Source organism: Ictalurus furcatus, chromosome 6 (genome assembly GCF_023375685.1).
Source record: "Ictalurus furcatus strain D&B chromosome 6, Billie_1.0, whole genome shotgun sequence".
Lineage (NCBI taxonomy): Eukaryota > Metazoa > Chordata > Actinopteri > Siluriformes > Ictaluridae > Ictalurus > Ictalurus furcatus.
In genome coordinates, this window is record NC_071260.1 from 20,052,038 (window position 1) to 20,079,159 (window position 27,122).

Below are 27,122 nucleotides of genomic sequence, written 5' to 3' on the forward strand. Positions count from 1 at the left end.
AAGTGGAAAAACAGGGTTGAGGTATATTTTAGCATAGAAATTTAGCATTACACTAACTGTGGCTATTAGTATCCATGCAAATGACTAAAAGCTTGCTAATGGTTTACTTCAAATTCATTTTGGAATTAAAATTGATTAACATTTTTCATAAAATATCCATTATTCCAACAAGAGGGATTCTCATTAGAACTCCAATTGTTGAGTACTAGTTAATGTAATTTGGGTGACTGGTTTGTAATTCAAGTGACCTCACCATTGTCAAAATGAGTGAATGTTTTGGGACAATTAAATATGCATTTTCTGTAACCTGTTATGGAGGAGTCTTTATAATAATGGATAATTATAATAATTTTTCAAGCATGAGATGTGAACGGGATTTAATTGACTTGTGCTAATGCAGAAACAATTTTAGAGTCTTATTTGTAGTGTAGTTGTGCTGTAAAGGTGCATGGTGGCTTAGTAGTTAGCACGTTTACCTCGCACCTCTGGGGTTGGGGGTTCGAATCTTGCCTTTGCCCTGTGTATGCAGAGTTTGCATTTTCTCCCCAAGGCTCAGGGGTTTCCTCTGGGTACTCCGGTTTCCTCCCTTGTTCCAAAGACATGCCTTGTAGGCTGATTTGGTATTTTCCAATTCTCCATAGTGTGTGGATGAGTGTGAGACTGTGTCCGTCGATGGGTTGGAACCCTTTCCAGATGTCCCCCACCTCGTGCCCCGAGTCCCCTGGGATTGACTCCAGGCTCCCCATGACCCTGTGAAGGATAAGTGGTTCAGAAAATGGATGGATGGATGGATCTGAAGCATGCACATGAGTAGCGGTGACTCATGGTTAAAATGTATTTCACTGTGCAAACATATTTGTGAATCTAATATCAGTGGGAATAGGACACCGATGGCATATAACCCATTGGTATGATCCAGATATGATCTGGATTAGAGATTTGTATTTGGGTCAGTTTTCCTCATTTCATTCCAGATCAGTGATCCAGTAACAGAGCCTGAACAGAGTTTTGGGGTCACAACACAATAGCTGATTATTTGGCCTTGGCTGCTGCTGCTGTGTCTCATTAGTTCAGCTAAACTGAGAGATAGCCAGCAATATCTGGTCTTTGCCTTTTACTGTCAAAAAAGTTTTTTGTTTTTTTTACTGGTATGAAGGCTGTTGTTTAATACATAACATGAGGAACTTTTTCATCATTCTTTCTTAATATTCACCCTGTAAATGAACCCTGCATGAAGCCCTCTGATTTTTTTCCCCCTCATTGTATTGTTGCATCGGTTTAACATCAAGAGCGCTGTTCAAAATGACCTTCGGTTTGCTATTATGGTCATTATGTACGAGACTTTGAGTCAGGTGATTTGTTATTTCTGTGTGTGTGTGTGTGTATGGAGCTGTGGGACTGGCAGTATGGTAACCGTGGTGCGCTGCACAGCTTCCTCTGTCACAGCTTCTTCTCACATTCCACTCAATTATTAACTGCGATGGAAAGCCTTGAAAATCACTTCGGCAATGTTAGAACACGTCCATGGCAGGTGAGTATGATCTCCTGAAAGCCATCTTTTGACTGCTAAACATAATATTTGTGTGGCTTCTGCTAGAACAACCTGCAGCACTAGTCTATAGGGACTCTTGTACCTGCTGTTATGCTGAAGATAAAGAAGCTTCATACGTTTCAGGTGTATGGTATAAGATATGCCTTTAAAATCACTTCTACTTATTTTGAAGGACATGTAAATGGAAGAGTTGATGCCGTCAAGAATGGGTAAGAAAGTATACTTGCTGTAATCACTAAAACAGTTGACAAAAAATATTTGTATATATTTAATGTCTAAAAAATACATTTGGATATTGCATGAAGTAAGCTTGAGTAATGTTTGAGTCATGTTTTCAAGCGTTTGTGGTTTTCCTCAAATTGTTTGTGTTCACTATTATGACCTTGATTTGCCCTCTTCAGTATTTTAAGGACTAGTATATTTTCACTCCTCCTCCTCATTATAATAGTGTTTTCCTCGTGTTCTGTAACTGGCCACTTGGTTGGGGAAAACGATGCGTTCTTCATTAGTGGAAAAGGACATGTTAAAGATAATATTTAAGCACAGGTTTGGGGTGTGTGTGGGACATATAGCAACCCACCAGGGAGGGTGAATGCAAGCACGTGCTTGTCAGATCTTTTGAAATATCTGAAGCCAGTCACATCATCTTTTTGAGTTGCTGCTCCTGCTTTGTCACATGGCAGCTAAATATACACAGAGGAATGCGCTAACTGCCCTCTTCCACATACATGAGCTTACGGACACCCACTGGTTCATGTCGTTCTACTTGACACGGACCTTCCAACAGTCATAAAGTGACATAATATGCAGTGTTTGCAATAAATACTGCTTTTAAACATTTCTTCTTTTTACCCAGTGCATGCTTGAGCAGATGACCATCCGTCCAACTATTTACTGTAATCAGACCTACAAGTATCTTGTCCAAAGTTCTTCTGCCGCAATGAGTGTTTTTTTTTTTTTGTTGTTTTTTACATTATGATTGCTTTTCTAGTGAAATGCTGCAGAACTCTGTGGTGCCACTAGCTTGGAGTTGGTTTTTGCTTGTTAGCAAAAAGGCTGTGCAATAGTGTGGCTTGGGATGTACACATGGGAGAGACGTGTACACATGCACACGGATTTGGGAAGGGTTTGGTAACGTGGGACTACTTTGTTGGCACCACTTCCACACATGTCTGATTTTGGAGGCCATGACTGGCCTCACCATTTAATATATGGTTTTCTTCCTCTACTGCTGAGAGTCTGCTTAGGTGATATAGAATTCAGCGACTAGGCATCAGAGTCCTGTTTGTGGCCCCTAGATGTCTGGAACTTTGTTTCCACTGCTGCTTTTGCTGGTGTTTTAGAACACCCTGGCAGCTTACTCCTGAACCTGATCTGCTATGAATGGTGTGCATATCATCAATTGGACCCAGTGCATTGCTTGATTCTCCAAATATGAACTTGTATTCAGGGATTTCTAGATAGTGGCAAGTTCTCATCTACACTAAGGTGTTGGCCATTGCAGCATGTCACCACAATGTGGATAGCTTCTACTTGAGGGCTTATAAGCTTGTTACAACAAATAAGCAAGATGCCTCCATCCTCCATCATTCACCAAGAATCTGGCATGGGATCTTTCCCTTGTGCTGGAGCTGCTTAAGGCCCCTCCTTATGAGTCTATGCAAGATGGTGTTTTGAAATTAGTGTGTCTTAAAAAAAAATAAATAAATAAATAAATAAACTGTCTTTTTCAAAACAATCAAGTTAGTCCTAAGGCGTATGGGTTTCTCGCGGCTTATGTTCTCATTCTCATTCAGAACCAAAACCAGCCTAGTGAGAAGGTTCCAGGAAAAGGTATAGTGGAATTTACTGCAAATAGTACATCATAGTCGGCCAGGAGTGGTTTATTCTGAAACCAGATGTTTCAGGGCATTGTTATTTGGTTAACTGAGACTTTCTTCATAGAATGTTTTTTATTGATCAGCTCCCCAATTCTAAGACATTATCTCTCTTCTGAGAAGATCAAGAGAACAGATAGTGCTACTCTTCTGGGCATAATGTCTGCATTTGGGATACAGTTCTGAGTGGAGTAAAGTGTCTAGTCGCAGGATGTGTGATGAGGCTGTGGCAGGAGAGACTGTATTTGCTGTGAGGAGTGTATGAGGTTTTGTAACCTCTGTACCCTGTGTTCTTATTCCACAAGTGCTTGGCTCCTTCTGTTACTTATTACTTTTTTATGCTACATGTACAAAGGTGTCGCTAACTCTAAGGGATTGTTGTGTGTTGTTTTTTTTTTCTTCTTCTTTTTATACCATGCATAGGCTGTCTAACTCTGAGGGAACAGATGGGAAAGAATTATACCATCTTCACGGCAGGATATGGTGAGCGAGAAAAGCAGAGACTGATAATCTACACTGTGCAAACAAGTTTCTCATTGTTATTCATTATTTAAATGCCATTAATATTTACACATATTCCCTTATTGTCTGGCTGATTAGACATGAAATGTGCAGGTGTTCCTAATAAAGTAATCATGTGGCAGCAGTGCAATGCAAAAAATCATGTAGATACAGGTCAAGAGCTTCAGTTAAAGTTCACATCAAACATCACCCACAGACCTATCGCTCACTCAATGTGTTTTGTTTTTCGCACCATTCTGTGTAAACTTTAGAGATTGTTGTGTGTAAAATGAGCAGTTTCTGAAATACTCAAACCAGCCCATCTAGAACCAACAACCATGCCATGGTTGAAGTCAAAAGATCATATTTTTCTCCATTCTGATGATTGATGTGAATATTAACTGAAGCTCTTGACCTGTATTGGCATTACTGTATGCATTGTGCTGCTGCCACATGATTGGTCAATTGGTTAACTGCATAAATGAGCAGGTGTACAAGTTTTCCTAATAAAGTGGATGGCGAGTGTATCTTTTTTTTTTTGTCCTAATGTAATATGTCAAGTATGTTTAAAAACATAACAAAACAAAAAAACAAACAAAAAAAAGAGTTATTTGTTTTTTTTTGTTTGTTTTTTTTCCTCCGGGCTTTTCATTAAGGTGTTTATCCTCACTGGGTACTGTAGTACTGACTGTGTAATGTAATCCCAGATATCCTTCTCTCTTTCTCCGTCTCTCATTCTCTAGTATCATCTTTTTCCTTGTGCCATAACCCCTTGCTGAGATGTAGTGTGCACCCTGTGGCTTACTATTTAGTCATTGAGTACCTTTTTCATTCATTAAAAACAGCCAAGTCTGAAATTACTAGCACTCTTCCATACTCCGAGGGTCAGCTGGGATACTTAATTTTATTCTAACAAAAATCATTCTCATTAGAATGTGCGATTTTTAAATAATAGTATTTTCCCTTAAAACATATGTGGTGACCTTACTCATGTCCATAAATAATGTTTAAAATAAATGCAAATAAATGCACCATCCTTAAAAAAAATTTTTTTTTTTTAAATACAACTTTTTATTTCTCTGTCTCCAGAAACTATTTTTGAGAAGGAAAAAAAAAAAGAAAAGCCAGAGGGATCCCAAGTGGCACAACAGAAAAGCAATGACACTGTCATCTGTGGCCAAGAGCCAAGGGAGCTAAATTAGCCATACAGTCTCTGACAAGGAAGAGAGAATATGTCATCCCTCCTACCCAGTCACAGACACTAGCCAATTGCAGGCGTCTCAGAGGCCATGCATGTAGAAGAGCACAGATGGCTCTTTTTCTCCCAGTTTTATGCTTTCCTGTGATATAGCATGAGCAGCAGTTTAAAAATGCAATTGGTTGGTTTTACATCCTTCTTTGAGGAAGCATGTGAAGGTTTCACCCAATTAGTAGCTATCGTTTGATTGGGAAAGCTGGCTCGTGAGCGGGAATTGGCAGGTGACCAAAGTATGGAGAAAATAGGATAAAATCACACATGTAAAACACTATCATCCAGCACGATGGGGGAAAACAAAGGAGCTTTCAGCACAAAAGCATTGCATTGTAATGCATATATTATCCACTAGCAGTTGCAGTATCATTAAGCACAATTTATGCATAATTTAAAAAGACAAAAAAAAAAAAAAAACAGCTTAAAATTTCCCAAGGAGAGGACATTTCTTCACAGGTAGTTGCTTTTGCCAGGATGGTTACCAATTACTTTCATCAAGGTAATAAAACTGAAGGGGAAAAAACCTGGCACCAAGAGGTTAACAGCAGACCCGCAAGTCCTGCAAATTGCGAGGTGGGGCCTCCATGAATCAGACTTGTTTGTCCAGCACATCCCACACATGCTCGGTCGGATTGAGATCTTTGAAATATAGAAGCCAAGTCAACACCTTGAACTCTTTCACATGTTCCTCAAACCATTTCTGAACAATTTTTACAGTGTGGCAGGGTGCATTTTCCTGCTGAAAGTGGTCACTGTCATTACTGTTGCCATGAAAGAGTGTACTTGTGCAACAAAGTTTAGGTAGGTGGTACATGTCATAGTAACATCCACATGAATACCAGGACCCAATCTTTCCCGGCAGAAGGTTGCCCAGAGCATCACTTTGCCTCTGCCGGCTTCCCTTCTTCCCATAGTGCATCCTAGTGCCATCTCTTCCCCAGGTAAGCGATACACATTGATCAGCCTTAGTATAAAATCCACTGACAGGTGAATAACATTAATTATCTCATTACAGTGGCACCTGTCAAGGGGTAGGATTTAAAAGGCAGCAAGTGAACAGTTTGTTCTCGAAGTCGATGTGTTGGAAGCAGGGAAAATGGGCACATGTGAGGTTTTGAGTTTTGAGTGACATTGACAAGGGCCAAATTGTGATGGCTCATTGATGCACATGGGGAACAAAAGCTATCCCGTTTGGTCCAATCCCACAGAAAAGCTACTGTAGCACAAATTGCTGAAAAAGTTCATGCTGACTATGATAGAAAGGCGTCATAACATAATGCATCACAGCTTGCTGACTGGTCAGAGTGCCCCTGCTGACCCCTGTCCACCGCCAAAAGTACCTGCAATGGGTATGTGAGCATCAGAACTGGACCATAGATCGATAGAAGAAGGTGGCTTGGACTGACGAATTAACTTACAGGACTTAAAGGATCTGCTGCTAACATCTTGGTGCCAGATGCTCCAGCACACTTTCAGAGGTATAGTCTATATTGAGGTATAGTCTATATAGTGCTGTGAGTTAGTTCAAGGCTGAGCCACAAAAGAAAGGAACCGAATGACACATTACACACACTAAGACATTGCAGCACACAAAAATCGAACTCGGGGGGCCTTTAGAATTGGTGCTTGTCATTTATCACAGTGCGCCACACAGAGAACGCACATATTTCTTGATGCTAAGAGAGCTTCCAATGTGAGGATGAGCACACAACAAAAAAAACTCTAGGTGGAACTGCATTCAAATTTCTCAGGTGCCTAGAGGACATGCTATGAATGATCCTTATGAAATTTTGTGTCAATATGTCAAATATTTTATAAAAGATGTTACAATATATGTCAAATTTCAAAATTGACATCCACGGATTTGCCATGACCCAAGGAATCCATACACACAAACATCATTTTCTGACCAAGTATTCAAAAGTTGAGCAAAAATATTAATTTTTCAAATCTCACGACCTGTAGGTGGCGCTTTTCTCAAATCTGGCCTGGATGCTGATATCATGCTGCTGATGAAGTTTTGTTACGATTGATCAACGTATGGCTGAGATACAGCCTCTGATACAATTTTGGGTCAACATTGTTAAATCTGCGACATCATAACTTTTGAAGAAAGTCTGAGCCAATTTTGGTAAGAATTGGACAAAATTTGAGCGAGTAGTAGCGAAAAAACTGAATACTGTACATTTCAAAATGTTGTCTACAGTAATGGGTGCAGTCTTAATGTAAGATATGGATTGTGATCACCATGAGGGGTGTAATCTTAACACTCCTAGAGAAAAGACATTTAGTTCAATAATTATAACCATTTGAAAAGTGAATTTTCAATCCTAGAGACCCCATAAGTGGTCCACATACTATTCATGGTCATATCTATAAGCGTGCCAAATTTCATCATTTTCCTACTTATGGTTCATAGGGCTGCCATAGACTAGCAGTTGTGAAGAAGAATAGTAAAACTAAAGGATACAATAAGTGCCTATGCACCTTCAGTGCTTGGCCCCTAACAATAATAATGAGAAGAATACTAACAATAACAATAGGTTTCCTCCTGATGGAGGAATCCTAAAAATATTAGTCTCCGGTACAATTTGTGCCGTTTTCTAAGGAAACGAGCTGTAAATTTTACTGATCATCTTGTAGAACCAGCCACAGTTCTTCTGGAGACTTTGTCACATTCTCAAAACATCGTTGCATAATCATTTCCCATTTTCATGAAGGATGCCAACAACTCTGGAATTGAATGTGTAGTCACTTATCATGCATGATTTATTCAGTGCTAACAATCTACTGTGTGTCTAGTTTTATATTCATTTGAATAAACACAATCGTATCTGTTAAATCACACACCACAGACACAGAGCATACAGTAGCATGAGACCAGAGCTGAATACTGAGTCACTGAGTATGTTGAGGCATCAAGGATTAATTCTGAATGATGCTGACTGAAAGAGAATGATATTTACTGTGGGAGAGGCTTGGGCTGTGATGTGCCATTGTGTACTGCTCTTGTTTTCACCCAGGTCCTTTTCCCCCTTGTTCTTCATTCATGTGTATTCTCCATGGACCTGAGCTCATAGCAACATGGCCACTGTTTATCGCTGGAGCAGAGCCGCTGGGTTTAGTCTGTCTCTGAGTTTTTGTCAGTGTGGATGGGATGCAATACAAAATGAACAATTGATTTTTTAAGTTAGACAGAAAGCTGCAGGTGAAAATGGAACACCAGTAATCCTGATGCAAATTTAACAATCAAATTAAAACTTTGGTTGGACTGTAGTGTCATAGAGTAATGTGAAGTGGAATTTTAATGCGTCATGTTCGAAAAATTGACAGCGTGCATTTTATCTTATAGTGACGGTTCAGTGTGGCTGATTTTGCAGTTATTAGAGCATTCTGGATGTTTTAATATATAGGCATATTTTCTACACTTGTATATCAAGCATGGTTATTGCACCTGTGTTTCTTGTAAACATTTCATATGAATGCATGTGTGTGTATGTCTTCCCCCCCCCCCCCCCCCCCCCCAAGTAACCTGAGTGTACCATATTATGCTCCTTTATGACTGGCTACATCTCTCCTTTGAATATTTAAAAGATGATCACATTTCACATTACACTTTAATGAACCTTTCATGAAAGCTGATTAGCATGATTTAGGCTTGACACATTTGCACCGTAGATACACGCGCGCACAGACATGCACACAGTCATTTCAGCAACGTTGTAGAGAAGAACCTGACAGGAATAAGGTCTGTTGTATTTCTTTTGGTTTTAATTATTTTCTCCTGAACTATTCTAATCCACAGTGTGTTTGTCTGGTGAAACTATAGTGAGCTAAAGAAATGCGTTATTATATGGACCTCCTTACTTTTATCTTTAAATACTAGCAAGATGATAGTACGTATTATGTAGTATATATTATACAACTTTTGCATAAACTGCTTATAATTTGAGGAAGTATAATGCACTTACGTTGTAGTCACTTTGAGATTTTCTGGCGTTGTTTTAGCTTGGCATTAAACTAATGGTGATAATGAGATTCGTGTTTATGTTTACAGGTTAATGAGTATTAATTTGACTAGAAGTATCCTGTTTATAGTTTACTGTTTCAGCAATTTTAATTGTTGTAGAAAAACAGTGTTATACTAAAGTTGTTTTGTTGTTTTGGTTTATAGGCCTTGGTAAGTGTTGCTTGTGGGTTTGTGAAAGTTAATATTGGGGTATCAGATGATCCTGTCAGTGTGCTCACACAGATGCTGTGAGCAACACGACCCTCTTGCAAAAACAATAGTGTGTCGGAGACACTTGGTGACTGAGGCCGCGGTGTTTTATGTGATAATTTAGTGCCATATATCCAAATATATTATTCAGGCTCAATTGAAAAGCCAACTTTGACTTGTTTAAATATACCTGCTGTAACCTAGCTTTGTGAGGACTGTATTTTTGTCAGTGCAAAATGGTCTGTATTTTTTTGTAGTGTGTGTGTGTGTGTGTGTGTGTGTGTGTGTGTGTATATATATATATATATATATATATATATATATATATATATATATATATATATATATATATATATTTACATTTACATTTCCAGGAAATTAATGAGTTTTGCTACTGAGCAGGTTTAATTTTGGTAGTGTTTTGATCAGAAGGATGATTTTAGACCTCCATCTGTACTGTACTTTCTGGATTGCCTGTGGAGAACTGGTAAATGTTTGTTTCCAGCTAAAAATGGACCCATTAGAGACATCCGTCATAGGTTGGGCTGCACTTACCATGTCCCTCTCAGCAAATAAATGAGAAGTATGAAATATCTATCTCCCAAAGTGCAACACCCGCCATCACTCACTCTGTCCTCCGGTGTGATTCATAATTTTGCCCGAGTCGCTGAGCGTGCACCATTTACCTTCTCCACTTCAACCTGCATCCTAAGTAAATGCGGCTGTAACGCAAGGTCACGTACCAGCGCACATATACATCATACACATCCAAGAACGTAGTTTCAAAATGTGCTGCATCTTCAGCAGTAGAAAAATGAATCACTGGTTTATCTGGAATCTGCAAACACATTTTATGTGTTGTGTAGCATCGGTCACGTTGGTTCGAGTCCGAGGCCTGTCACTTGCTCTCACAGGTTTGATAAGTATTATACTGACTCAAGTCATGTGGAGCTAATTCCTGTGCCCACCTCTTCTACCCAAGGCCCTGTCTCGCTTAACACTTTGTACGCTCTGCTAACCATTACCTTAGTGACAGGACAGGCCTGAGTCTCTAGACACCAGACTCATATTTGTGGTGTAGCTTTCATTTGCCATTTAGGAGCATTATTATGGAAGAACATTCTGTCTAACTTGGGATGGAATGAGTGTAGATTGGAAGTAGATGCAAGACTCAGATCAAGAAACACTACACTTTAAAGGGAGAGGTAATCTTCCTTAAATCCATTAGTGTTGAAAGGATTGCTGAGCTCTTAATGCGAAGGAAAAGTTCTCTGTGTCCAGTCTGTATCTCCCTCTGGGTTTCTGTTCTTCTCTCTTGGGTGATGCGCTTTGTTTAGCTTCTGTAGTATGCCATGATTACCTGAGGTTACTGTTGAGAATTTCACATCGGAAGCGATGAATGGACACACAATTTCATTCTCCTTGTGAGTATATATTTCTTGAAAACAGTCTTTGTCCAGTATAACAGTGAACGCTCCTGTATCTAACTGTTATACAGAGGTTGTAATATCCAGACCAGAATACGAGAGAATCTATGCACTGTGAATAACGATGTGACTGCGATTGGAGTTGTGATGAGATTCTGGGTTTTTGCTGTGTTCAGGAGATCACTGTATGGGCTATATCCTTACAAATCCAGCATGATCAGGCTGGAGGGGCTGGAGCACCCCTCTGATGACTGGGATGTTGTGGAGACTATCGGGGAGGGAACGTATGGCAAAGTTTACAAAGTCACCAACAAGAAAGATGGAAGTCAAGCAGCTGTGAAAGTTCTGGATCCTATTCATGTAAGTCATAATTTAGAAGATAAGGAAAGTGTATGACAGTATTTAGGTTTGCTGACAAAATGCCTGTAAACAGTAGCACCATGTTTTAAATAACATGATTAAAAAACTATGGTTTCAATCATATAGTCTACAAAAATAAATTACTTAATCTAATAATGGAGCCAAATATTTATAAAAGCACAAAAATTATGATACTTTCAGAAAAGTGCCTTAGGCAATTAATTACAATATTCGTATTTCTAAATGACAGTCTCCCTGCTGCTGTGAAAAATGACTATTTATTTATTTATTTATTTATTATTTTATAAAAGCTCTATTTTTTAAGAGTCTTAAGCCTAACTTCATTCAAGCGTCAGAGAGGACATGAGCCAGGATATACTCCAATTAATGTTTTATTAACATTGAATTCGTTTTTAATTAGAGTTTATTATGCTCTGTTAACTGCTGTTCAGTGACCGGTGTAAGATCAATTCTGACTCTCAAGGACTTTAAGACCTTTACAGTCACTAGCCAAGTTTAATGAGAAATGACAAAAGCAAAAAAAGAAAAGGTTGCTTTGCTTTTGCTCAGAACTGTATAAATGATTTTATTATTTTATTTGATACAGTTCTCTTTACTTTTATTCTGTCATCTTCTGCATATAAGTTTTTTTTGTTTGTTTCTCTCTCTCTCTCTCTCTCTCTCTCTCACTGCCTTCATGGAGTGTGTCATTTAGCAAGTGTGTGTCAGCACTGCAGTATCTCTGTCTAAACCTTTGTAACCCTGTAGAGCTGTGCACTGGGAATGAAGCCATAGCCGCTACACATTGCTCTCACTGATTACTCTTCTAACAGAGACTGACTTTGCTCTCTTTCTATACATGCAATGATTGCTATATTCAACTTTGTGATTTGTATTAACCCACCTGGACTTAATAACTAAAGAAAACCTACAAAATTTCTGGGTTCTGGTTTTTAATCAATAATTTAGGCTTTGATAGCAGAGATGTTTTGGTCATCTCTCTTCAGGATGTTGATGAGGAGATTGAGGCAGAGTACAACATCCTGCGCTCCCTTTCCAACCATCCTAATGTGGTAAAGTTTCTCGGCATGTTCTACAAAGCTGATGAGTTCAATGGAGGACAGCTGTGGTTGGTTCTAGAGGTTGGACATGTTTTTTCCCCCCTTCTTGAGATCAAATTTGTTCAAATAACCACAAAAAAACATGAAGACCGCAGTTATCAATCATTTGGAAAAGTCGTCCCATCTAGTGTTTTTTGTTTATCCATCTGGAGGAACTCTTGGATTTCCATTTCAGAAACGGATTTGAGTAGTAAAAAAAAAAAAAAAGTTAGGACGGTTAATCATCCACTGAACCCTTGAGGATCTTTACATGTATTTGAAACAAGCATTTGAATAAAAATATTTAGTTCTGCAATATTTAGTTCTTGCTTACATGTTTCTTAAAAGTTTCTTCGAAGACTGTTTAATAAATTATAAAATACCATCTCTGAATTGTGTTGTTTAGAAGAATTGAGTCTTTTAGCTCATGGCCCAGGAGATATAATAGTAATAGATGATTGTAAAACATATCTCCTGAAGTGTGGTGTGTTTGCCGCTTCTCTGCTGCTTATAAATAATGAAGCAGAAATGAATAAGGGAGTCACTGAGCGTTTTATTCTCTCTCAGCTGTGTAATGGGGGTTCAGTAACAGAACTGATAAAGGGTTTGCTGATGAGGGGGAGACGTCTGGAGGAGCCTGTCATCTCTTACATCCTCTGTGGTGCTCTGCTGGTAAGACGGAAAGACACGCGCGCACACACACACTCACACACTCACACACTCACTCACTCACTCACTCACTCACTCATGCATTGCTAAGTTAATCTGCTAGCAGCACAAGGCAGGGGTAGGTAAGGTGGCTTGCTCAGCAGTCTGCCATGAGAGTAGAAGGGGGGCGGAGACAGCTGTCGAAACAGCAAAAGGGATCACATGGACAGGAGCAATATAAATTAAGCTACCAACCCCTGTGCAAGTGGCTCACAAAGCCTTCTGTGGTCATTAACTCTTCCTTAACTTGGTGCAGAATAGCCCATTTTAGGTGTGGTGGTTTTTTTTTGTTGTTTTTTTAATAAAGTGGAAACTTACTCAGATGTTTTTCCTACATTAAACATAATGTCCTTGCTAAATGTGCTTAAAACAATCATTAAGTAATATTATAATTAAAATTTGGATCATCTTTCCTTTAGAAATTAATTTTAAAAAAAGTGACTGGAGTCCCAGTCACAAGACCTCTATTTATTATTTATGGTTTGAACTCCTCTGGCATCAGGACTCTACATGCATGTGAAAGGGTTCATATAGGGTTCCTTATGTTCCACTGGAACATAAGGTTTCCAGTATAACCATAAAGGGTTATACTGACAATAATTTAAATGGATGTAAGATATAATAGTTTCTTCAACATGTATTTACATTTGTATTGCTGACATGGATCTGTGCACATTCATGTCTAAGTAATGAACAAAACAAAGTGTTTTCCTTAATACCACAACAACTATTGGAGGGTGAGAGCTAAACCCACTTAATTAAGCCATTCATAGTTATTCAGCTCCTCTCCAAATAAACCTCATTGGTATGGTTTGGATAAACATTGACTACAAAATGCACAAAAATAAAGAATAAAATACCCTGTTTTGCATAAACACGTCACACAATATGTGCGATCACAGTTCAGATCAACTATCCATCAATCTTGTCTTAAGCCCTCTTCCAATTCCTCCCAATTCTTCTTTTTCACATCAGGGACTGCAACATCTGCACAACAACCGAATAATCCATCGCGATGTCAAGGGCAACAACATCCTGCTCACCACAGAAGGAGGAGTCAAGCTGGTGGATTTTGGTAATGGCTGTTTGTGTTTCACTCTGTGCTGGCAGCCTGCAGCGTTGTGTTGCTGTTCACCTAGACATGCTGACAGAATGCCTATAAGAGGCTGGATACTGTAGGTCTACAGAGTCCCTACAGAGTGTAATGTACATGGGCCTATATTTAGCAGTATAATGATGAGCAATGGCAGACAGGAAATTCTCTACTGTCTAAATACAGTTTTATTGAGATTTTTTTTTTTTTTTTGCTTTAGTTCATTTTTGTGATACTTTTGTCTTCTTGTGTGTTCTATATGGGCAGTGCCAACCCAGACACAAGCTTAAGCCTTAATTGCTTTGAACAGAACTGTGTGCCTCTGTGTATGATTGAGAGGAAGTCTGTGTGAGTGCAGAGAGTGATGGGTGAGGGGGAAATGACTTTGGCTTGCCCGAGGCGTGTTTGGGTCCGTGTGTGAGGTGGGAAATGGAGCCCTGCTGGGAGACAAAGCTGCTTCTTTTCATTACAAACAATGATGATGATAGTGATGATGATGATGATGATTACAAGTTCACTGGGCCATGGCTTTGTGCCAAGTCAAATTATGCACCCCTGGTTAAAAGATGTTCATCTGTCTGCATCCCTAAGAGGAGTGTAAATCTCAGGCTTTCACGTGGTATGATATGATTTCAATTCTGAAGACAATGCTCCCACTGAGTCTGCTACAATACAATTTAGAAGCATCTGATCAGTATGTGACCAACTTTGTTCAGAGTTAGGGGTAGGCCTAGCATTAACTGGCGACTCATGATGATTTTAGTGTCTGATGACTGACTGTTTTAAGTGTCAGAGTTACGAGCAAATCATCCTTACAAATCAGCCTTTAAAAAAAAAAAAGCATCCTATTAAATTATTTACAGATCAGTTTTCAATTGTGAATAGGTTTTTACACACCATTTGTCTGTTATTTTTTGATAATAATAATATTCTTTTTTTTTTTTTTTTTTTTTTTAACTATTTACGTTTGCCTCGATTCATTTCAGTCGTTGCTTTTCAAATCGTCTGATCATTATACCAATAATTAATTGTTTTATAGGTATTTATTAAAGTCCCTGACTGGCTGCTAGATTGGTGTACTTACTTAAGGCTGCTAGATTGGTGTACTTACTTAAGGCTGCTAGATTGGTGTACTTAAGGCTGCTAGATTGGTGTACTTCCTAAAGGCTGCTAGATTGGTGTACTTACTCTAAAGGCTGCTAGATTGGTGTACTTACTTACGGCTGCTAGATTGGTGTACTTACTAAAGGCTGCTAGATTGGTGTACTTACTAAAGGCTGCTAGATTGGGTGTACTCACTATTAAGGCTGCTAGATTAGTGTACTTACTAAAGGCTGCTAGATTGGGTATACTTACTAAAGGCTGCTAGATTGGTGTACTTACTCTAAAGGCTGCTACATTGGGTGTACTCACTATTAAGGCTGCTAGATTGGGTGTACTTGCTATTAAGGCTGCTAGATTGGTGTACTTACTCTAAAGGCTGCTGGATTGGGTGTACTTATTAAAGGATGCTAGATTGGTGTACTTACTCTAAAGGCTGCTGGATTGGGTGTACTTATTAAAGGATGCTAGATTGGTGTACTTACTCTAAAGGCTGCTAGACTGGTGCACTTACTCTAAAGGCTGCTAGACTGGTGTACTTACTAAAGGATGCTAGATTGGTGTACTTTAAAGGTTGCTGTATTGTTGTACTTACTCTAAAGGCTGCTGGATTGGTGTACTTACTCTAAAGGCTGCCAGATTGGGTGTACTTACTAAAGGATGCTAGATTGGTGTACTTACTAAAGGATGCTAGACTGGTGTACTTACTCTAAAGGCTGCTTGATTGGTGTACTTCTTACTAAAGCCAGTTTTGTTTGATGGTTTATAGAAATGTTAAATGGTGGTGGGGGATAAACAGAGGTAGAGGGATCATTGAAATAAATTACACATTCTCCCTGTGGAATATGAGTGAGATTTCCACAATATGATTTCTAAGATGGGTTTGGGACTGTTTGTATTGCAGGTGTGTCAGCTCAGCTGTCTAGTGCACAGCTGCACAGAAACACGTCAGTTGGAACACCTTTCTGGATGGCTCCTGAGGTATCTCTTCCCATTCTCTCTTTCTCTCTCTATTTCTGTCCTGTGTACTTATATAAAGTACACATTTCAATTCTATTTTTTGGCTGGGGGGAATAATTTTTATTTCATTCTCCCAGCCATTATACACACTGTGCAGACTTATGGGTTAATGAAGTACTGCTTGAAGTAGTACAGTTCCATTTTGACTGAAATATATTGCCCTGTGTCAAAGACTGTGTGCTTGTGCATTCTCAAGAGTGCCTCTGCGTGTGAGCACAGTGGGGGTCGTGTGAAGGTTAATAGCTGAGAGCCGGTTTGCCCCTTACTTGTGCTATTTGGTAGTGAAGCGAGATGATTGGGCTAGAGGGGGTCTAGCCTCCAGGCCAATTAGAATTCAGTCTGCCGAAGCGGCTCTTCTGTTTCACGATTGGTCACAGTGATGTATGAGCTTTTTATAGCCTAGATGAGAAAATGCACCAGTTTAATATGCCAATAATGATGTCCAAAGATTTGATGCAATTCTTCAGAAACAAAACAATAATGATTTTTGGTAAAGTTTAAATTAGACCTCATTGACTTAAATAGTTGGACTTTATGCAAATAGAAATTACACAATATCAGTATACTGTGTGTGGGACTGAAATGTTATTCTTATCTTCTCCACAGGTGATTGCATGTGAGCAGCAGTTTGATTACTCGTATGATGCCCGCTGTGATGTGTGGTCTCTAGGCATCACTGCTATCGAGCTGGCTGAGGGAGATCCACCACTGGCTGAGATGCATCCTGTAAAAGCTCTGTTTAAAATACCCAGGTGAGACAGCAGAGGGCACCATGCACCCACCCAAACAGAGAGAGGGGTCTAGAAAAGAGAAGATGAGTTGGGAAAACAGAGAGGGAGGAGGTATAGAGTGATGGGTGGAAAGCTGTGTGGATAGAGAGCCTTGTTCTTATAAAACACCCTGGTGAAGGTAGAGGATCCTATCCAAGCACTGGTGATTAGGAAATACTCAGCCCTTTTATCTTAAGGAATGTGTTTTTAATAAAGTTGTTAAGGTGGTTTAAAAGCAGATTTGATAATTGTTTATTTTTGCTTGTGAAGGATTTTCATTTTCAGTGTGTGAGATTAAATCTCACTTGAATCAAATGAATATATCTTGATATTTTTATGCTTTTTTCCCGCTACCTAATCAGGAAATCTGTCCCGACACCTTGTTCTGATTAATGATTATTTGAATGCTTTGATGGTGAAAGCGTTTGACCGTTTGTCATCTGTACAATCGCACCATTATCTCACAGAATGCAGTGTGCCTGCGCCCTCTGATTGCAATTTGCATATGTGATTTGCCTCTTCTTTTCTCATTGAGATGAGGCTGACACTCTGGCTTCTGGCACAATGTTATCTGTCCCTAAACAAGCCCACGTGAGAGGAGAGCTCTCAGCTGCTGGTGTGATGCTAACCTTACACGCACCTTTAGTCTGAACAACATCTAAACACGTGCACTGTCTAGCAGATGCCATGATAGCCAATGAAATCAGTGATGTAATGGGCTATCAGCAGATGTCCTGGTAACCTGGTTAGTCTGAATAACACTAAGCTCAATATGATGGACAATAAAGTGCAATGATCATGAATGAAATTACTAAAAATAAAATCTGCAATATGATTCGTTCCAAGTAAGTTTCTTTTTCTAGATGGTAAAAAGTATATTCATAGCTGTTCATTACCACATTTTTAAACATATTATTGAGTTCTTGATTTCATTATCATGAATAGTGTTCAGGCCTTCATAATATTAAGTTTATTTGCTACCACCCCTGTCTGTCCAGCCCCCTCCTTATCCTCTTTCTCTTTCTTAATTTTTCCTGAAATGAGAACAGATACTTGGATGGGACACACATCAGTGGAATAGGGACTTTTAGCAAGGCCATGTCTGCATAAAATAGGTGTGTGTGCGTGTGCACTGAAGTGTGAAATGATTCTGTTAACATGTCATCTGTCGTAGTCACACACACTCCCTTACTGGGCAGGCCTCGGACACTGATATTACGACTGGGTGTGTGGAGACTTTAGTCTGTCAGTAGGAGGTGTTTCCCCTCATAATGAAGGACATCTGTGACTATGGTACACTGATTTACACCAAGGTTACAGACTGACTGAATATAATCTTTAAAATGTCACTATGTATATTTCTAATGCATTAGTTACTGACACTATTCATTGACGTGCCACAGTTACATGACCCTATTCATTTCCCCTGTCCTGCTGTAAAATGAGATTCAGAGTCATTTATAGTAATATGACCAGGCCTTCTCTGGATTTTTATAGCATTCAGTTAAATCACACTGTCAGGCTGTTTACTGTCTTTTTTATTATTATAGATTCAGTCAAAAGGCATGCACAGTTGTGCATTAATAGATATCATAAGACTTGTGCATTTCTGCACTTTTAAGATATTGAGCCAGCAGATGCTTTCAAACGTTATATTTTTCTGCATGCTTTTAACACACATACATATACATACATACATACATACATACATATATATATATATATATATATATATATATATATATATATATATATATATATATATATATATATATATATATAAACATATAGTGTTTGTCTGCCGCCTATTTAGCTTTATTTATTTATTTATTTTTGTTTTGTCTGTTTGCTTTCATAATTTTATTATTTTGTTTATTATTACATTGTTACATAGACTGTCAGTCTGGCAGAAATATTAAGCTTTAAAAACATCTGACTGTTTACATCTCCTCACCATAAAGGTGGACATAAATGCTGTAAGAGCCATGCTTATGTCAAATGAGAGTAATGGTGTGACTAAGACATAAAGAAAAAAAAACTTAACAGAATAATTAATTGCAATTCGCAGTAGTCATGATGATATTTAAACATTATTTGCAGCAGCAGTAGGCATCCTCTATACTATCACCTGCCCAGACATAAAGATGATATTGAGTCCTAGGTTAATTCTGGATTTTCCAGGCTTTGTCTTAGAGTCCTCCTTCATGAGAAGTTTTTGTGCTTTCCCTGATTCACCACACCTACCTCATCTCATCAGCTAACCAGACCTTTCGTGGGGATAATACCAGGTGTGTTAGAGCAGGTAAAACTCTCAAATGTGCAGGAAAACTTCAGGAACAGAATTTAGACGCACTGCATTAGATAAGATAAACGGAGACAGGTTGAAAATTGTAGAATGCTCAGGTGAATTAGTAATATATTCCATAATAACATTCCTTATTACTGCTACAAATGTAGTCAAAAATCTGACTAATGAAATTATGTTCATTTTCGTAATTTCGAATATTAACATTAATATAAATATAGTCATTATGATTATACAAAATGTCACAAAAGAATAAAGCTTCATATATTGCTTGCAAGCTGTTTTGTCATTGGACAAAACTTCATAGTTGGGTACATTCCTTCTGCACAACAACCTACAATCTATTTTTTGTTTGTATCCTGCTCAAAGCTTTTCTCAGAAATAATCACTTAAGAGCCACCAGGGTTGCTTGGGTGTTCAGAAAAATTGCACAGCGCTTTTTATGTGGCAGATTACTATTGACAAAATGTCTACCGGCTCATGTGTCCTGTACATCTCAGGACGGCGCTGGACTTTCTGTTTGAGTTTTATTTTTGTGTCTGTGTGACTGTCTCTAACCCATTTTAGTACTTATTTATTTATTTATTTATTTATTTATTTTCAATAATCATTTTATAATAATAGACGATGAGCCTGATTATTTGTAAAAAAAAAAAAAAAAAAAAAAACAACAACTTTGTATTAATAAATTGTAAATCTGGAAATACTGTTGTGAATATGAAGCATGTCCGGTAGCTGTATTGCACAAATTATTGTGTAAATGTCTCAGTCTTGATGTATTATATCTAAGTTTTTATGCATGCAAGAGCTTTGAGTTTGCAGACTGGTAAAGTGTGTGTGTGTGTGTGTGTGTGTGTGTGTGTGGGGCGGGGGAGGGGGGGGGGGTTTAGCTGGAAAGCATCCTTATGATTAAGCAGGTGAATTTCCTGTGCATGATGAGCACAGAGCAGTCTGTACATGTTTAGGTCTGGTCATTTATAAAAAAAATAATAATAATAATAACCATACGCATTTTCAATAAGGATACAAACCTGTAACACAAAACTAAATAGGCTTTTGGTGTGAAATTTCTCTGTTTCATTCATATTCCTTGTAAACGTGTAATGGCTTTCATGTTTGTTTCATCCATGTCTGTTAGCGTACTGTCTCAACTGTGTATGTGGGAATATTTGTGTGGTATCTGTGTGGGTTTTTTTTTTTGTGTCTTCAGCTTGTCATCCCGAGTGTAACTAACTGATGTTTTGAGCCCCATTGCTGACGGCATCAGTGTTTGGCACCATGCTCTCTGACATGCATTTAGCAGCTCTGCACCTTGGTTAGAACAAACCGCTCCTGTTTACACGCTGTCTCACAAACAGGCAGTGAGGGGAGAAGCCTTGGCAGAATTTACGCAGCACAATAAGGATGTTGAGCAGTGCCATCAGCCACGCTTCACTTTGTTATGTAGAAGCGGCTCGCCGTGGCAACGCAACATCAAGGCGAGAGCATCGCTGCGGGCTTGCATTATAGTTTGCGTTGAAGGAGTCAGTTATTCTCCTTTGATCTGCTCTTCAGAGAGGACTGTCTGTCTGCATTTCTATCAAAGGACGGGGCGACTTAGAGCAGCCGAGGACGACAGATTACTGGTAGAAAAAAAAGGAAAACGGTGCTTAACGGGGGTTTTCGTTTATATTTGCCTGACTACTTTGTTCTCACGGATAGTTTATGATGAAAGAGAGAGAGAGAGGATGTGTCTTTAAGCAGTGTGTCTTCTCTTAAACCTGTACAGCACCCTGGATCTCGTCAAGACTTCAATCAGTGTTAAAGTAGAACGAGGTTTTGAATAACACGTATATATGGGAAATGTGGTGGTAGAAAAATAAGGGATTTGATCTCTGTCTGTCAATTAAGCATGTTGACATAGTATCCAGAAATGTCAATCTTTTGAGTCCTCGAGGTCTCATTAGTCTCAGATACAGATTAATGATGCGTTGTCGGTTTTTATTTTCTCACAGTCCTCCAACATTTCAGCCGTACTGCTTGCTTCGTCCTGGTCCAGAGTTCATGAGATTCACTTTTATTTTCATGCTGAAGTGTCATGCTGAAGGACACATTGGCATTGAGTGACTCATTACCCAGTCATCATTGCGGGAGCTTGTACTGTCACTCTTCATGCTTCCAGTCCACATTCTGTTAGAGTTTGTATGCAACACCAGAGTCCAGCAGAGCCTGTACAGTACCTGGCTTGCCCCTGAGTGTTTGTCTGCTGATGGATGGAGCCATGCTCAGGCTGCTGACAGGAGAATTATTTGCTCTCGTAACTTGGCCACACTGTGGCAGATGCTGGGTGACAGACACGGAGAGCCTCGGCTCATTTGTCATCTTCCACTGGAGCGCTTCAGGCCTGGCCCACACCCAAAGTCAGCCTCTAGTACTTAAGCACTTACTGCTCTGCTTCCAACATCATTCTAATTATGTTTCTGTGGCACTGTGCCACATTCCTGATTTAAATCAACATCAACCGGATATGATTCATTAAATCTCTTAGAATTGTAGGAGTTAAACTCCTCTTCTAGATGCATGTGTGGCAGCCTAGGAAAACCCTTCACTTTTTTCTACTATATATAGTTCTGAAAACTACAAACTTAAAATCTAACTCAACTTCTATAAACTTTACCAAGCTACATCTTGCACCCGGTTACAATACTCTGTCATTTTTTGGCCATACAGAGAAGTGTAAGACGTCATTAGAAACTATAAAGGTTCTACTTTTATTTGTCTATGCTCACAATAACAATAAAACCTTGTGCTTTTTGTAAAATAAAGAAAATATATAGGGTGGCGCTTTCAGCTGTCTCTGTCACTGCAAGAATCTTTCTGAAACACGTCCTAAAAATGGACTGAAACTTGGCGAATACTTATCACACAAACATGAAACATATGTCTAAAGAAAGCATGAAATGTTTACTTTTAAATACAACAATTACACATTTAAAACAAATATTCTCCTGCAATGTAATCTGTGTGAAACTTATGAGATTCACAGTTTCTCCTGGCTGTTTTTGCTGTATTTTGGATCAGCCTTGGTGAGCAGAAGTGACTTCTTTTAAAAACATTTTTAAAAAATCTTACCGATCTAAAACTTTCACATGGTAGTGTAGGTCTAAAGTTTTTAAGTAAAGAAAATGTAGTGTCAGATTACTTCTTATAACTTAAACTTGATTTTGTGAAATAAGCTGCAAACAATACATTCAATCATTAAGTCTCCTCACATTCATTCTTCTAGTTCCCACAGTCACATTCCTCAGTGATCGGCCCAGGGGAGGGGTCTTTGTCTCCTCAGGATGTGAATCACATCAATATTCATGATGATTCATGCCTCCTCACATGCAGTCTTTCTGACACTAAAAGTGTCTTACGAAAGTTAAATGACTATATTGTTTTGTATGAATGAGTGATCAGGATGGATTTCACATCATTGTGTAGCAAAAACTCTAGGCTACAAGATCCAGTTCTCAAAGTCTTGTGAACAAATGTTTAGTATGTGTTACATGCCCTTATTTCACTTACTTAAAATTTTTAGCTTTTTCCAAAAGCACTCAAACATTGTTTTCTCAAAAATACAAACATGTACATATGCTAATTACATATTATTATTGCCCTGTTTGTGCTGAATACAGTGTAATAAGACTTTAGCTGTTAATGGCTGTGGCTCAGGTGGTAGAGCGGGTTGTCCACTAATTGTAGGGTTGGTGGTTCGATTCCCGGCCAACATGACTCCACATGCCAAAGTGTCCTTGGGCAAGACACTGAACCCCAAGTTGCTCCCGATAGCAAGTTAGCGCCTTGCATGGCAACTCTACTACCATTGGTGTGTGGGTGAATGAGAACCAGTGTAAAGCGCTATATAAGTGCGCCATTTACCATTTAATGTTTATAAGCAGCTGAAAAAAACCCACCACAAATGTCAAGGCATGTGAAAACTTCTCCAGGGCCCAAAAAAACCCCTCAGGCCCCAGAGGGTTAAGGTCCTTCAGAAATGAAAATTTCCATCCCGGCTGGGGTGCAGGTGCATTGTGGATATTATGATTGCAATCTGAATAGATTAGCCTTCATGTCCATTTCATGGACTGTTTCAAAGCCTGACATTCTCTGTGTGTAGAAATCTCATTTAGCTAGCAACATTTTAAGCATTTAGACAGACTGACTCTTTTTACGACTGTGTTTGGTAACCTGGCTCCTTACTCAATCTGATCTTTACAGAAGGAAAAAGAAGGCCTAGACAAGATTAAAAATGAAAAACAGTTTCATATTGTTTTAGTGAACAATATTTATGGTTGTATATTGTTCAATACAGCATATCACAGAGTGTTAAATATCTTGTACTGTAGCAGTTTGACCACGCTTACAAATTTGAATTTATTAATGACCAACACATCATGCTTTAAATCATTTATAGTTAGAAATATTGCAGCATGTCCACAAGACAGTTTAGTTCCTGTTATTACCTGTTATAGCATCTATGAATTCACTCACTTGCTCACATTCTCAATCAATCAATCAATCAATCAGTCAATCAATAACCGGAAAGAGCAAAGTCTTGAAGACTTGTTATGGCATAAAATGTAATGACTCTTACAAAGTGCTGATACTGGACTCCTTCCATAAATGTTGAATAAATGTCTCCTTAAAGAAACCATCACCATATCAACAATTAGATATGTTACTTAAAACTGTCTATTGGTCATTTTACATTATGTGGCGCATCGGCCATTCATCTGCCCCATGAATGAACAAATACTACAGAAACAAGATGAGTGATTAATATATGTAAACCATAGAGCTGGACCTGCTGTCAGAGTTTTAATTATAGAAAACTAAACACCCACTGACCAGTCAGAATTGATGGTGAACATTTTCTGTCTATCTATCTATCTATCTAATATATGTGTGTGTGTGTATATAGATAGATAGATAGATAGAGATCTATAGATGTATAGATAGATATAGTTATAGTATGATTCTGTGAAGCCTGCTAAAGATATAGTAGAATGTCATATTGTACAGTACTGTAAAAATGAGGCCATGATGAAATGTAATTTCTTTTTGGGAATTCTTAATCAGTATGTCACCTAGGGGCTATATTTTGTCTAGACTGTAGCCTCATGGCACCTTCACTGAATAATTTCTTAGTCTTTTCCTGTTCCATTTAAATTTACATAACTTTTTGAGTTATACTTGTATAGAGAGAAAATTTGGTAATATGGCTGCACTGTTATTTATCTCTCTCTCTCTCTCTCTCTCTCTCTCTCTCTCTCTCTCTCTCTGTGTGTTTGCTTGTTGCATGCAGAAATCCATCCCCTACACTTCGCCATCCGGATCAGTGGTGCAGAAGTTTCAGTCACTTCATTGCTCAGTGAGTACTCTATGTGACCTCTCCAATATACCTATACTCCCTTCATTGCAGCTCTTCTGAGTGCTTGAGAGGTTTTAGAGAACTACAGACTAAGTTAGAAGGAGTTAGATTTTTTAATATTGTTTGGGAGCCTTGCTTTCAGAAGACAAAATTCTTTCTTTGGTGGCTATTATTCTTTTTTTCTTATTTTTCGGTGAAAGTTTTCCTCAAGTAATAAGCCAAATGCAAATTTACAATTGAACCCAAGTTATCAGAAAGATAGAAGTGTACTGCTTTATGAAGATAATATAATTATACATGGTGCACTTACAGTATATAGAGCTTCAGTGTTCATCCAACATTTAAATACAGGATGTATTGCCTCATTTCTAATTTATTTCGGATAAAATCATCTGCCAAATGGCTAAATGCAAATGTCAAATGAATCCATTCATGAGTTGGCAGCAAGGCGGGATTATAGTATTTTCTCCATTATTAGTATCCCTGGTGTGTAAAGCTGTGTTATAAATGTAAACCATTTTCATGGTAGAACGATTTGACAGTTTTCACCATATATCACGGCAAGAAGAGTTATGAATATTACTGTATGTCTAAAACATTCAGGCACGGCCTGCATCCACAGTGGTCTTGCCAAATATACGAGTTAATTCTAGTCAGAGTTTGCACATAAAGAGAAATGGTGAGTAGAGTAGGAAGACTAATAAGTGTTCTCTTATATTTTGCAAGTAATCCTTGTTGTGCTGTGTGTGTGTGTGTGTGTGTGTGTGTGTGTGGTGGGAGGGGGGACGGGGAGTATATGTGTGGTTTCACAAAGAAATTTAAAAAACTGAACTCATTATTAGAGTGGAACATTAACATTATTAGAGTGGAAGTCTTTTATTTAAAAAAAAAAAAAAAAGGGCTTGTGTGCACAGCAGAACAAAATTGACTCATTAATTTGTATTTTCTTTTTTTCTGGGCAGTCTCGCATTTCACTGCTTTAACAGGTTTATGAACCTTAAGAGTCATGCAGGAGAATATGCAAAACATTGTCTTTTGTGTTCATACACATTGGTTTTGAAAGGTTCTCCTATTATTATTTATTTATTTATTTTTCAATTCCAAGGAAATCAACAACAAAAAATGCTTAGAGAGTTATGTGCACAGTTATCTATAGAAGGTAAAAAATTTTGCAGTCGCTTGAGAAACAAGACATTGTCTGTTGTGGTCTTTTGTCAAATGCAATTCTTCTTCAAAAGAGGCTTTTTATAAATAACACCTTCAATCTCTAAACCCATAAATTACAGAAAAATGGGGATCAGTCAATGTGTGTGCACAGAGCTTTAGTTAGAGGAAAGCAGACAATGTTATCAGGTGGTGCAGGCTGTTTATTGGACACCTCCCTCTTCTAATTGTAGGATTGTGTTGTTCCTGGCTAATAAATGCATCAGCAGTGTCAGTAATTGTGCCGTGGAACAGCTTCGTCTTTCGTATCAGCACGGTCCTGCTGGTAAAGCCACAGCGCTAATGGTGGAGTTGTAACGTTCTAATGGCACATTCAGAAATGGTGGAAGTGACAGGCAATCAGGCTGAATTTCAATGTCGATTAAAATAGTGTGATTTAGATGCCTGTGATTTGTCTTACTTCAGTCCTTCTAGTATTGATATTGTGCTACTGTAGGGCAATGTTGGGATCCAGTAGACATGCCAAATATGCTGGCTTCACCAAGGCAATATTGCTTAGAATATATTTCACTGCATATTTATATATATATTAGAGTCAAAAAATTACTCCTCTATTGTATTTATGTCCTTTAAATCCATGCTTCTCAAGGTGGGGTCCTAGCCATGGGGTCCGCACTGAACTTTTTTTAAATTAATTTTTTATGATGGCGGAAATAATGGACCACCATTATCAACGTTATTGTATTTATTTTTGAGTTCCTGTATTTATATCAGTAATCACATGGACACTTTTTTCATAAAACTGCATTCTTTCAGTGGAAAGAATTTTAAGAGAAACGGGCATCTGTACTGAGGGGATATGAAGGTTTTGTTTTTTTTTGGTGTGTGTGTTTTTATGTTATATACAGTTAAAGGCATCCCAGGCTGCACAACTTTGAGAACTCCTGCTCCATATGATAAACATTTTCATGATTTGTAAGGATGTAACAACATAGATGTTCAAACAGCATATGCACTGTACCATTAGTGTGAGAAATGATTGTATATTGTACATACGGAGAGCAGCACATGTCCAGGAGCTTATCTGGTGCCGTGCTCCCCCCCACCACTGTTTCTGCAAAAGATATAGGGAGTGTGTGTTTTAAGTTGTTCTATGAACCACTGACCTGCTCCAGTCTAGATCTGACTCGGGCCACAGCAGGATGCACAGGTGACTTAGTACATCTTTTAAAATGTTCATATTTCATTCAGGCTTCTGCAAACATGACAAGGACTGTT

At 38.5% G+C, this 27,122-nt stretch overlaps 1 protein-coding gene across 1 annotated transcript in view; it reads left to right on the forward strand.

Annotated features, from left to right (window-relative positions):
* The first annotated feature begins 10,989 nt into the window (after window positions 1–10,989).
* The window catches only part of myo3b (myosin IIIB), an 83,571-nt gene continuing 67,438 nt past the window's right edge, over window positions 10,990–27,122 (forward strand). Inside the window, exons 1-7 of the mRNA XM_053627894.1 lie at window positions 10,990–11,188; window positions 12,196–12,330; window positions 12,856–12,960; window positions 13,972–14,071; window positions 16,095–16,171; window positions 16,817–16,962; window positions 24,615–24,680. Of these exons, the coding sequence (XP_053483869.1) occupies window positions 11,042–11,188; window positions 12,196–12,330; window positions 12,856–12,960; window positions 13,972–14,071; window positions 16,095–16,171; window positions 16,817–16,962; window positions 24,615–24,680 (776 nt within the window). The 5' untranslated portion in view covers window positions 10,990–11,041. The remainder of the gene's footprint in view (window positions 11,189–12,195; window positions 12,331–12,855; window positions 12,961–13,971; window positions 14,072–16,094; window positions 16,172–16,816; window positions 16,963–24,614; window positions 24,681–27,122) is intronic.